Here is a 13,985-nt window from a genome sequence, read left to right on the forward strand (position 1 = left end):
CCGGGGGGTTCGAACCTGCCGGACGGGACATAATCCGGTCCTTGGAATAAATGGCGAGATCGAACTCCTCGTATGTTTGAAATCTGCTTCAGCCAAGATAAATGACGTCGATGAACGGCAAAGCAAATCCCTCGAACTTGGAGAGTGCAGTCGACTGAGACAAGAATTTTTGTTTTATTCTCTCCAGCTCGAAGTAATCTGTGAAAAATTGATGATCCTTAACCACAGAAGCAGTCAGTGCAAGGTCTCATCAAAATGTCTCTATAAATGTCGCTCGTTTCATCCGCCCCTCTTCCACATTAAACGATGCTGTTTTGGAGCACAAAGTAACTTGTTTTACTGTTCTTTTATGTTTACGTTTAGCTGCTGGGTTTCCTTCAAAAATCAGATTATTTGGACCTTCGTGGCAACTGTTCTTGTCATTTGTGTGGTAAGATGTCCATTTCGTCCTCGTACAATTAACTTGAACAAGAAAGCTACCTCAGCTAAGATTATCAGTTCTCCACTATTCTCTGAGAGGTTTTTCCCTGAGTGTTAAGATCTTCCCTAACTGAAATTAACGTTCAAATTAATTTTATGCTGATTTTATTCCTCGGTGAGGTTCTTGTAAAATTGAATTCATAACATTCTCTCTAGGGTATCTTTACATGTTACGTTATGTTTTCAGCTGTAAATAGGTAAACGTGTCAAAGAAAGCACTTTGATTTTTACCGTCGTCCCACCTTTAGGAATGCCAGAAATCCTTATCCCTTATGTTTTGTCAACAGACTTGTCGGTACCCGCACGGTTCAAATTTTGTCCGCTTTTTTGAACCGAAAAATTCCGAACCCCTCGATACAAACTAAACCCGCCATTCTAAGGGAGTAGCGGAGGGGGTGAGATACGAGAAAAGGAATGACCCTGTCTAAGACCTCGAGCTTCGTTTGCTTTTACAATTTCATCAAATATCTGTAATAATGTTCTTTAGATAAACATGGTGCTCCTTAGCCTTGTAATCCGTGAAATCCTTAAGATGCAAAGCAACAAGAAGTCCGACGTAGAAAGACTGGGACAAAGTGTCAAGACCTGTGTTGTTCTTTTTCCTCTCCTTGGATTGACCTGGGTTTTTGGAGTTCTGAGCGTGACAAACGCAAGTCTTGCGTTTCAGTACATCTTCACCATTCTCAACTCCTTACAGGTGCCTTGTTGTTGTTAATGTTGTTATTCTTCTTGAAGGTACAAATATATATGATTCACTTGTGGTGACTGCAGCTGTAACCGAGTTGTTAGTGTACTTTCAGTTGAATATGCAGAAATCTTGAAGCTGTAGTTGTCGTAGTATCTTGTACCCAGATTTAACACAAGATACATGAAGGAATTGCTTGCACACAGAGGTTTTATCTATGTACCTGAAATTTTACGGCTGAAGCAGAAGTAAACGAACCATCGATTAAGGACGGTGCCTACTATTGTTATTGCGCATAAGTTCTGCGCATCTCGAGATACTCGCGTTTTCCTATCGGTGATGCTTACAAATACAGTGATATTTTTGCGCGGTTTAAAAGTATCCGTAGAAAGTAGATCTTAGTAAGTACCATTGGTATCCAAAAAGAGAATAATTATGGAGTAACAATGCATTTTTGAGAGATAATTAAGCTTCAATTTGAGAAAGAACGACATACATTGTTTTGTATTTTAAAGCTTTTTACAAATATCATTCATCAATTATCTTTGAAAAATGCGTGGTTACCCCCAATTTTCTTTTTGGATTTCAATAGCACTTGTCAGGAGCCCATCACCCGGAGCGTGCAACTTAACTATACTTGTGCAACGGCGTTTTCACAAGTAAGGTTATTTTTAGATTGAGTTTCCCGCTAATGAGACTCCCACAGGAGCCCAATGACCAATTACAAGAAATTAAGCTGACGTCATAGGGTCACCGAACCGTAACTGACTTTGTTTTTTGACCTAATTAGCGGGAAGGGCTAGTCTAAAAATAAACCTACTTGTGAAAACGCTGTTTCACAGACACTGTATGGAAGTTGCACGCTCCAGGATGGGCTCCTGCACTTGTTAAGATCTACATTTTGCATAATCATAAATCGGGGCAACGATACCTTTGAATTAGTAGGCACCGTCCTTAAAAACGAAAGACTGTTTCAAAGAGTTTCTGTCGACTGTGCGGCCTCGAGATAAAAGGTTGAACATTTAGGGCATGCTGATATTTCTGCTTATATAATGTTAGAAAGAACTTAATTTTCTTCAATTCTTTTTGTATCTGACGTCACGGCGGCCATGTTGGTTGGTAAGAACAATAACCTGTCTCTCCGCTGGGAACTAAACTTTATTACTATGCAAATTTTGCGAAAAGAAATTGTATTGTGTTACCAACCAACATGGCTGCCGTGTCAAGTGGGTGCAAACCAAGAATTAGCTTCGTTCATTATCCTTAGGTCTTTCGTCTACTTTACACTTGACTCCACCGACTTCTTTAGGCCTAGACTCAAATTGTCAAAAGTGGTTCTATTCTCTGATTCTACAAGACCCTCTTGTTGAACATAAATTTGAAACTCAAAGCACAATCTTCAATAAGGCATCCCTTGGAAGTACTTTCTGATAATTCTTTCTCTCAGGGATTTTTCATCTTTGTACTTCACGTTCTAAGAAGCACAGATGTGCGCGCAGAATTCAAACGCAAGACACAAAGGTGGACGATGAATAGCCTTTCATCCAATCGCGTAGCAGACTGGCCTCGAATAATGCCGAATAGCGACGTCCACGAGTTCAATGAAAAACCAAAAACTACATCCCCGTCAGCGACTACCAGCAGATACCACAGTTCAATTGACGCACGACAAAACGGAGCCTTTACTACTGTGGACACGTAATCAGCACGTGACGAGTACGTGATTGAAACTATCCAACGATATTGGTGGTCGAACTGCTGGGTTTCACTACGAGTAGACGAGAATTCAAACGAATTTGATTTAATTTGACTTCTGTACAGTATCCCCAATTAGTAGCCCAGCGCTAGATAGAGGGGTTTTCAATTGAGTGTCGAAAGTAATTAGCGAATTGCTTTGGTTTTGCATTACTTCACTCAGTGATTGGTTCAAAGTTCTCGCGCCAAGCTTTCAACCAATCAGAAGTGAAACCAAAACCAGTCGTGGCTTGTGCGTGCACATTTTCCTGCGCTTTGTGTCGGCTACGTGTAATTACTTCGAGTTTTGATTGGTTTACTGGACTGTCTCCGTCCTTTTTGATTGGCCAAAGTAATTACTTTGGTTTTGGTTTTACGACACTCATTTGAAAACCGCTCTACACTTGACACTTATAAATTAAAGAGAACAAAGACAGTAGGGGAGAATCTGCTGAATTTACTCAATTATTGTCTTTCATAGGCCGGTTTCGTGATCTCCCGATTGACCGAAAAAAATATTTGTTTTCTATCTTCGATCTGCAAGCGTGAAATTTGTGTTAGTGTGAATTAGTGAGTCTGCAATCCCTTTCCGTAGCTGCCATAGTAACTTTATTGAGAGCAATTGTACTGCTGCGGCCCACCCCGTAGAATACAGTAATTTGGCGAGTGCGTTACGCAATAAATATTAAACCCGTACAAAAACCCGTTGTGACAAAATATTTGGTGCAGCAACACGATCGAGATGACCCTGTGACAGATTTTATAACCAACCTAAAAAGTTCCAGTGTCTTTTCCAAAGTCATTTTAGGTCTGAGTCCTCGATAGATGATAATTTAGAGAATTCTCTACTTCTCTGACTCCCCACATTCCAAAGCATCGATGACCTCTCCTAATATGGTAACAAACCGGTAAACGTCCATGAAACTGTTATACAGCGGTGCAGGAGCAATTTTCATCACGTCGGGTTCACGTGTGTCAACCTGAAAGAAATTTAAGAGGAAAAGAATTATGAACGAATTCTCAAACTAATCTGATAAAAGACCACAAGACGTTTTTTGCGGACCGAACTTTTTTTACTGCTGACATATATTTAACAATTATCCTGCGAAATCGCGCGGAATATCGCCTGATACTTAGGCGACGAGGCCGTAGGCCGAGTTGGCTAAAACCACGCTATATTCCGCAAGAATGAGCAGGATAATTGTTTTATTATTCAACAAATTGATGACAAAGCACAATTTTCAACGTTTAGTGGAAAACAAAGCTGGATAAACTACCATTTTTCTCCGCGACACACAAAATTACGTATATCGCAGGATATACGTTGAGTACGCACGACGAATATTGAGCGCGCTATGACCATATTTGGACATCAGGCGACATTCCGCGCGATTTCGCAGGATAATTGTTAAATATACATTTGACGGTTTCTCCTCGAAATAAATAAGCACACCATCGGCTTCCTTGGAGAATACCCTCGCTCTAGAGGGTAAAGGAATTACCGACGTTAAATAAGTTGTACCTTTACCTTTACCGTGCCTGGACAAAAAACGACTCACCACTAAACCTCGTTTCTCAAGGTCATCGTGAACAGATTTGATTGGCACCGAAAACTTGACCGAAAGCTGACAGCTGCGCTCCGATGGGTTGATTGGCGTTACTATGGATACATGAATGTTATTTCTTGATGATTTCACGTTCTGGAGTTGCTGTCTTTTTGTGGGTATTTCATCCTCGTCATCTGGATCACCGAAATGGTACAAAAGGAGAAGCTCTAGATACGCTGAAAGAGAAACGTTTAGAAGATTCAAGAAAAAGAATGAAAATTAAAAAGTGAAATAAATATAAGCATGGTTCTCTTCAGCGCCAATAACACAAATCACGGAAGCACACAAAACAAATCCCCTTTTACCACAGAATACCTTCAAACCGAGGGAAATAATGTTTACGAAGAAGTGATTTGGAAAAGCAAATAACTACAGAAATGGGATAAAATACTTCTTAAGAACATTTTAAGATTAAAAAGTTTGCTAACAACAATGGCTGACTAAAAAACGTGTAACGTAGAAGAAAAAATCAAATAAAAAGGTTTGCCGCTTTGGTCCGTCTGGATTTTTCAATTAGGCTTTAGATTCTTGACGAGCGGCATTTCGAAAACTAAAACACTCAAATTTCCCCTGGCCCTTTTTTTAAACTCTAAACCTTTTCAAAAAAAGCCAATTTAGAGTTCTAAGAAAGTTCCAGGACAAATATGAGTGAAAGGCATTTTCTCTCTTGGCGTCAAACACTGTAAGCCTTTTTGGTACATCATTGCCAAACCGGGCACATTCAGTTTAGTGACTGGGACAACAGACAATTCAACACCGCTATCTCCGTGCCCTGTTCTATGCCAATAGTGTGTCGATTCTTTAACATTCAACAGAATTTAAGAAACTAAGGTTGTAACACGGGGCCTGCCTACAGTTCACAGTACTTGAACGATAAGAGTTAAACATCCAAGCATTTGAAGATGTGATTACGAAGGAAGCACTATCTCCCCCCACTTGTTTAAAGGCCTTGAATGTTGGTATGGCCGGAGATGAACCCAGGTCCTCCCGCACGACAACTCAATGGACTACGCTTACCTATTAAGAGTTTCGACTTCGTTCTCAATTGTTTCATCGATGTCTTAGCAAACACCTAATGAGTAGTTAACAGGAAAAAGAAACCATAAACACGAATATCCAAAGAGAAACAAAAAGTCAGAGAAATGATGCCCGAGGGGGAAGAGGCGTACATTCCGCTCAACGTACCAGACAGCTTAAGTGTCACATTTGCCAATGCACGCATGGAGTGCCACAGTGTCTAACGTTTTTGGATTCAACCGTGAAAGAGAGGTTCGAATTTGTCACAAAGCCAACATTGTGCTTCCCTTGCCTTTACAAAGGCCACATGACAAGAGAGTGCAAAGTGAAGAAAAAATGCGAACACAATGGATGCAATCGCCTTCACCATTCTCTACTGCACATTGACCCACCTTCAGCAAGTGGAATAGCATCGGTGTTAGACCGAAACGGCCTACTACCCATAGTACGAGCACGCTTCAGCGCAGCGAATGGTCGAGTCCGGGAAGGAAGCATCCTTATTGACAGCGGAGCGACCACAACAGTGGTTCGAAAAGACTTACGGTTTACAAGGGAAATGAGAGAGGATAGACCTGGCAGTGGTCGGTGGCGAGAAGATTGAGCAGCCAGAGAGTAAAAGGGTCAGCTTCTGGATTTCAGCGTTATAGCAAAGTGAGGAATTTCTCGTTGAAGCCCACGAAATAGAGAAAACCATCTTTGACGTTCCTGCCTTAGATCGAAAATGGTTAAGCTCATTTTCGCATCTCAGGGACCCCGCATTTTCCCACAAAGCCAGCCCAGTAGACTTGATCCTTGGTGTTCAATACAGTCACTTACAAGCTGAGGAAGAGGTACGCCATGGTCTCCCGTTTGAGCCAGTCGCAAAGAAAACTAGGTTGAGATGGTTAGTCATTGGGTCTGACAAGTGGAAGAGGGAGGACCGTGTGTATGCGATCAGCTTTGTGGAAGCTATCAACCTCGAAAAGTTCTACGAGTTTGAAATTGTAGGAATTCAAGCAAAGAAATTCTCCTGTCCAAAGGTTCCAATATCACGCGAAGACAAAGAAGCCTTAACATTAACGGAGAACTCCTGCAAACGCGAAGGTGACCGCTATAGGATTGCCCTTCCGTGGAAGAAAGATAGGTTTCTTCTTCCCAACAACTTCCCTTTGGCAGAGAAGAGACTTTTTTCATTAGAAAGGAATCTTTTGAAGGACCAGGCAAAAGCGAAGATGAACGATGAAGCGATAATGGATTACGAGAGAAACGGCTGGGCCCGCCCACTAAGTGAAGAAGAACTACGAGCCGATGTCAAATCTGTTTAGTATCTCCCTCATCACGGCGTGTACCGCCCTGAAAAGATAAGTACTCCGCTCAGAGTTGTCTTTGACCCAGCATGTCAGTTTCAAGGGGTTTCGTTGAACTCTTTCCTGTACAAAGAACCTTGTTTGATTGGTAACCTCCTCGGAGTCTTGCTTCGATTCCGTGAAGAGCCAGTCGCCTTCATTGGCGAAATATCAAAGATGTATCTTCAAATCAACCTGGCAGAGGAAGATACGAATGTCCACCGGTTCCTTTGGAGAAATCTGGATCAGTCTAGGGAGCCCACAACGTACGCCCTTCAAAGAGTTACTTTTGGCGATAAACCTTCTCCAGACATGGCCAGTTTTGTAATATTAAAGATGACTACTGAAAGTGAACAAGGCAACCCACATGCAGCACAAATTTTGAGAAGAGATAGGTACATGGACGATTTAATCCATTCTTGCCCAAGTTCCGGGAAAGCGGTTCGCAGCATCAAAGAGCTAGACAGAGTCCTCGCTACTGGAAGTTTTAAAATCAAAGAATGGCTTACTTCTGAGGAAGAAGTTGTTAGCCAGCTCGGTCAAGACGCTGAAGCAAATCCTGACAAGGGAGAACCCACTGCAAAGCCTAACAGGACAAGTCCTGTCAATCTCGATGGCGAGAAGGGAGTGAAGACCCCAGGCGTCGCCTGGGACCCACAAAGAGATGTTCTCAGTTTTACTGTAAAGAAGATGGATATCGGGAGCTTTACCAAGAGAAATATTTTGTCAAATATATTGAAGCTCTATGACCCTGTTGGTCTAGCATACGCCCTAACAATATGACTGGGATGATCCCCTGCCCGAGCAAATGGTTACCTATTGGCGTACTCTGTTCACAGAACTTGAGACTTCAAAGTTTACAGAATTCCCAAGATGCTTACAGCCCAAGAATGTCACGGGAGCGTCTCAATTACATTTGTTCGCAAACGCAAGTGGATGTGCCTATGGAGCGGTAGCCTACCTTTTATGGCCAACACCCGATGGCCCGGAAGTACGCTTAGCATCAGCAAAGGCGAGAGTTGCGCCTCTTCGACAACCTATTATTCCCCGACTTGAACTCATGGCTGCCCTTATAGCTTCAAATCTAGGGAAAACTATCCAAGAAGATTTCAAGATGAAGCCTTCTTCAGTTATTCTATGGTCAGACTCCAAGAATGTCTTGCACTGGTTACACTCAGAGTCAGCCACACTAAAGGCCTTTGTTGGGGTCCGAGTGACGGAAATTTAGTCTACCTGGGACTCAAGTTCCTGGAAGTTTGTACCCACAGACCTAAACCCAGCACACGACTTAAGCAGAGGATCTCTGTGGCAACCATCAATGGGCGCTGGAAGACAGGCCCTGACTTTCTCAAAATGCCTGCTGAATTCTGGCCCTCTAACCCAATTCCCTCCATCAAGGAAGACCCAGAAAGAAAAAGGAGCCGATTTCTTGGTGTACTCGATCGAGTTCCACCCGTGATGGATGCGACACGTTTCTCTAGCTAAAGAAAACTTGTAAGAGTTACAGCCTACCTCCTGCGTTTTGTTCACAACGTGAAAGTCAAGTCCAAGGACCCTGCTTAGTGCAGAAATGGCCCACTAAGTTCCTGAAATAGAAGCCGCTGAAATGTACTGGGTCAAGGAAGCCCAGAGAGAATTGACCAATTGGAGAAGTCAGTGCCAAGATTTAACCCCCTTTGCTCATGATGATGTTATCAGAGTTTGTGGTCGTTTAAAGAGATCTCAATTCCCCTATGATCAAGTCCATCCTATCCTTTTGCCAGCAGACCATCAGATCTCCACCCTAATTATGTAGTATATCCATGAGAAGGTGTTTCACGCGGGCTGCGAGAGGACCCTCACAGAAAGTCGTCAGAGATATTGGATTGTTCGTGGGAGAGACTTAGCAAGGAAACTTGTTAGAGATTGCGCCACCTGCCGGAAGCTGCGTCAATCACCGCACACGACACTGATGGCGGATTTACCACCAGAAAAAATGAAGCCGCTCTCCCCACCATTCGGTGTTACGGGAATTGATCTTTTTGGCCCGTTTAATTTGAAGTATGGCCGAAACAAGTCCACTAAAGCATGGGTGCTCTCTTTACTTGTGCAACTATGAGAGCTATTCAACTGGAAGTGGTTGAGAGCCTTTCCCCAGAATCTTTCTCCAAGCCCTTCGACGTTTTGTGTCTCATCATGGATGGCCCAATACCTTCACATCCGACAATGGAAAATCCTTCGTAGGAGCTGAGAAAGAATTGAGGAAGCTAATAGCAGAAGGGAGAGAGAGAATTCACGATTTCGCTGTGCTGCACAAGATGCGGTGGATATTTACCACTCCTCTCAGTCCCCATCAAGGAGAAATCTACGAAAGCCTTATTAAACAAACCAAGCTAGCATTGCGAGTTGCTGTAGGAAACCAGGTGCTTTCTTGGAATGAAATGTCCACCGTGTTTGCCGAGGTGAAATCCCTCGTAAACAGCCGTCCCCTGGGATATTCATCAGTAGATCCAAACGATCCACAGCCTATCTCTCCGAACCATCTCCTTCTTGGTCGTACATCACCTTCTGTTCCTCAAGGGTCATTCAATACGTCCTGCAATCCCCGGAAACGATTCGACTTCGTTCAGAACATTGCGCAGCATTTTTGGAGACGTTTTATCCGAGAGTATGTTCCTACCCAAGTACGCAGGTCGAAGTGGCACACCAAGGGACGTCAGATTAGAGTTGGTGACATCGTTCTTCTCGTCGACTACAATGCTCCACGGGGAAAATGGGGTCTTGGATTAGTTAAGGAGGTCTACCCAGGAGCAGATGGCGTGGTCCGCTGGCGTGGTCCGCAAAGTGCTGGTCAGAATGAGCCTTCTTTTCGCCTCAGTTGGCGCCCCCGGAGGATTTGTTGTGAATGACTTAAGCTTTATCGTGCTACATGTATATTTAATTTAGTTTGATTTCACTGATTGTGAAATGATGATTGACATTCTTGATTAACACTTCGGTCATAGTCTAGGTGTTAGATCACGTTTCACGTTTTTTATATCTTTTGTGTTCTTTGTATCCCGACACACGCGGTCAGCGGAAGGAAAGTTACGGTCAGTTCGGTCACATTTATAGTAATAAGATTGTCAACTTTGGAATAACCTCACGAGGATCTACCTTTCAGGTACATCTTAAGTTTATTATTATGTTATCATTTATTAGCCTTTTTTCTTTGTAATTTCGTGTCATTTTGTAATTTCAAGGTCGCTCTAAGATTGTCTGTGCTACGCCTCAAATATGCTAGGAATGTCGATGTAAAATCTTTGTTTTAATCTTCATTTTCAGAATAAATCATTAATTAGGAAATCCTTGTGGTCGGTTAATTATTGTCTTCCGAATCGTTCTTACCAACACTTAATTAAAAGGCCCACCTTCAACCGACCGGAACGGCGAGCCTCGGAACAATATCCAGCCAAATTTGAAATTCACCCAATCAGATCGCTGCGATGTGGTAGTCGAGCTGTGAACTAAAGCTATAAAATCGAATACAATGGAGACGATGTCATTCTTCCCTGCGATGTTCCGAAGTTTGATGGATGGAAGCTTAAATTCAATTTGGCGATTATTTGCAATTGGTAGAATTGTGAAAACGGGTGTAAGAAAGAATGGAGGTTGACTATTATGTTTCTGAACACTGAAACATTTAATGGCAGAAGTTTGCGCAATAAGACTTATATGCGAGGGCTTAATCTAGATTGGAATTTCAGTCTTACATCACGATGTGTTATTTCATCGAATATTTAAGGGGACCTCGTGCTTAAGGACTCACCAGAGTGTTTCAAATGCAATGCATTCTGGTAGTAAACTGGAGAATGGCACAGTGTATGTTGCTGCTCGCTCCGCAGCCATAATGTTAAAATAAACCAGCACCAAGGGTCCTCGAAGTGCCAGAGGCAGTGATCCGGGATGGGACGATGAAAGTCGGGTGCAAGCGGGGCTGTCACCACTACTGAGTTTCGTGGCGTAACTTATTTCTTCAGCCGTCGCCATTGACAGCCCTGGCAGGGTCGTCTAGGGTGGATCACATTATAAAGACAGGAAAGCGCCTGTCACCAAACCTGCACTGTTGGCTTAGGAGTAAAGGGACACCGCTCCCAGAGAGGAGGATTAATTGCCCTACGTTGCACAAGTCTGTTATAATTGAGGGAAACTGGCCATTTTCTTTCAGAATTACGATACAGAGTGTCACAGTACATGTAAGCTCGAGATTTTTGCCCACATAAATTGGTGATTTTCTCTATTATTGAGGGAAACAATAAATAGTTTGAAAAAACAAAGAAAATTGCAAATACAACTTTAACTCGGGAAGAAATTTCGAGCGTATCGGGTCATTCGTGAAACGAATGGTCAGCCAAGATATTAGCTGACACAAACTAATTTTATATCTTCGAGATTATTAATAACGATAAACAGTTGATGAGTAAATTCGTAAATTGGTTAGAAAGAGTGTAGGACGTTTTCAACCAACCCATAAGGACACCAATAACAAAAGATACTACGACTTCTGGTGGACGAACAAAAGAAGGTAATGAGAGATCTTTTTTTTTTCGTTCACCAGCATGACGGTGATGACGTCACATGAAAACCTCCTGTCGAAAATGCATTTGTCATTTGTTTTATACTAACCACTAAACATGACAAGTGCAATGGAATCTCCTTGCTCTTCAATCATTGACAAAATATCCTCTGTCCTGAGAAGTTCCTCACCCTACAAAAGCAAAAAGAGGGAGTATAAGATTTCAAGCGCGACAGCTACGGGCGACGAAAACGTCACTTCAAAATACAACTTTAATTGTCATCTCATTATTTCCTCTTGTTTAAATAGTACAATATGGGTGAAGCATCCTGTAACTGAATTGGTAGGAAACATTTGAAGAAACGAGAGAGAATGAAGATAAACCGTTGTATGCCTGCGTTGTCATCTTAAATTTAGTTATTTCAAGTTGTTATTTTCACGAGTACGGGAAACAAAAGCACCATGAAAATGCGTGCTACACGTGGGGCACATCATTTTTCTTCCTTTATCCAATAATATTACTACTTATTGGAGTTGTCGTTGCCGTAGCCGTGGCCGTTTCTTAAACTCTCTAAAAATTAAGTAAAAGTGAGCTTAACCAACGACGACGGCAGCAGAAACGCCACAAAACAAGAATATCATTGGTTAAACGAGTAAAAAAATAATCCTGCTGCAAGTGGGAACGATACATGAAAGCGCCAAACTTCCAGTCTCTTAACAACATGCACCTACCCCTGGGGTACCCTCTGCAGTGCAGATTGTGCTATTCCCAATTACTAACTGAATAGACCATTTTCAAATTCTCACGGCTGGACTGGATCTAGCATGAAATGGAGGCTAATGCGGGCAAATTTTTTTATTTGTTAGGATCTTCTTACCCACCCAGTCATGTCTCTTTTTATATTCCTTTTGTGCTAGTTTAGGGCATTCACTCACAATATGATTTATGCTTTCATCCACCTTTCTACACATTTGTCCTCTTGAGTTTGATACATTCTAGCTTTCATCAGATTCGTTGCAAGCACCTGTTAGGATTTGCTGCTAAAGTTAACTGGGTTTTGTGTTAGTTTGTTTCGTTTCCGCAGCAATGCAACGTATCTAAGGTAAAACTATTGACACAGTGAGGCACTGCGAATCTCTTAAGAAAAGCCGATCCAGCATACAAATTCTCTGATGATGGAGAGAGAATCAACCATCTCCTGTTTATGGACGATCTAAAGCTTTACGCCATGAATGAAAAGGGGTGGACTCCCCAATCCAAACGGTGCGGGTGTTTAGTGAAGATATAGGGATGGAATTTGGAATAGAAAAGTGTGCTGTATTAGTAATGAACAGAGGAAAAGTTGTTAAATCAGAAGGTATAAAATTACCGGACTACAAAACCATACAAGGACTGAAAGACGGTGATAGTTACAAGTATTTGGGCATATTAGGAGCTGACAGGATTAAGCATGAGGAGATGAAAGAAACTACTAGTAACCAAAGAATTTAAAAGGAGGGTACGGAAGATTTTAAAAACGAAACTTAATGGGGGTAACCTTGTTAAAGCTATCAACTAGTGGGCTATTCCTCTCCTGAGATATTTTGCTGCATTCCTGGACTGGAAAAAGTCAGAGTTACAAGATCTAGATAGAAAGACCAGAAAATTACTTACCATGCATAACGGTCTCCATCCAAAAGAATAATGTTGATCGTAGCTACATACCGAGAGAAGAAGGTGGACGAATATGCAAGAACACGTGAAATTACTAGAGAGGGAAGGCAGACGAATATATGTAAGAAAAGCATTGGACTTTCCAACGCCTCAAAGCCCTGATCTGGACATCGGACACACTTTCAGGGGCAATAGTTTTCCTTTATACTCGTTTTCTAGTAGAGCTTGGGGGGTTGATTAGAAAGGGCAGCAGCCTCCCATTCTCTCAGCTTTGTACACAGATGAACATTTTGACGTAAGCTAGTATGTAAGCCACATTTGGGATTCTGCTGGCTCTTCGGTTGTTGCTCGAAGATCCTCCACGACATCACCGCGTGCACTGCGTGTAAAGTTTAATTTTGGGGCTCACGATTTAACGTTAAATCGTGAGCCCCAAAATTAAACTTTTCACCTTTTCTACGCAGGATTTACGTTACATCCTGAGCGTATTTCTTGTTGGTGTCTTGCTGCTCACACCCTCACTGGAACGTGCTTTTGTATTATCACTTAATCCATAAAACTATATCCCTTAAGACATCTTGTTAGAATCACTTATAAAGTCTGTTTGATCAAACGAAACCGGTCGGATAATACACAAAGTTAACAAGATCAGTTGCTGTGTGCTGCTAACTAGTTTCGTTTTAAAAAAATTAAAAAATTATCTCCCATTAAGTTGTCTACACATGCATTACCCAACCGTAACTATAACCACCCTCCAAAACAACATTTAAAAGGAATTTGAAGAAATGGAGAAAGATAATAGTAATAAGAAATGCAAATCTGGCGGTGTGGAATGGCGGGGAAAAGAAAAAAAGAACCTGGGAAGCGCTTTTTTGTGACGTTCTGCGATAAGACGAATGCAGACGGGGTCTCCATGCATAAATTCCCCACTGAAGAAAAAATTCGTCGA

General features: G+C 42.1%; 2 protein-coding genes across 2 annotated transcripts in view; one reads left to right on the forward strand and one right to left on the reverse strand.

The window, feature by feature from the left end:
- The window catches only part of LOC138059643 (adhesion G-protein coupled receptor D1-like), a 23,689-nt gene extending 20,822 nt beyond the window's left edge, over nt 1-2,867 (forward strand). Inside the window, exons 9-11 of the mRNA XM_068905257.1 lie at nt 364-430; nt 968-1,177; nt 2,613-2,867. Coding sequence (XP_068761358.1) covers nt 364-430; nt 968-1,177; nt 2,613-2,867 — 532 coding nt within the window. The remainder of the gene's footprint in view (nt 1-363; nt 431-967; nt 1,178-2,612) is intronic.
- Nucleotides 2,868-3,744: 877 nt separating this feature from the next.
- Nucleotides 3,745-12,354, reverse strand: LOC138059647 (kynureninase-like). The gene is made up of 4 exons (XM_068905261.1): nt 12,265-12,354; nt 11,493-11,574; nt 4,459-4,682; nt 3,745-3,879 (listed from the first exon to the last, which is right to left on the reverse strand). Exons 1-4 carry the CDS (start codon nt 12,352-12,354, stop codon nt 3,745-3,747), a joined length of 531 nt encoding a protein of 176 aa, XP_068761362.1.
- Nucleotides 12,355-13,985: the final 1,631 nt, after the last annotated feature.

The sequence above is a fragment of the Montipora capricornis genome, chromosome 8 (genome assembly GCF_036669925.1).
Source record: "Montipora capricornis isolate CH-2021 chromosome 8, ASM3666992v2, whole genome shotgun sequence".
Lineage (NCBI taxonomy): Eukaryota > Metazoa > Cnidaria > Anthozoa > Scleractinia > Acroporidae > Montipora > Montipora capricornis.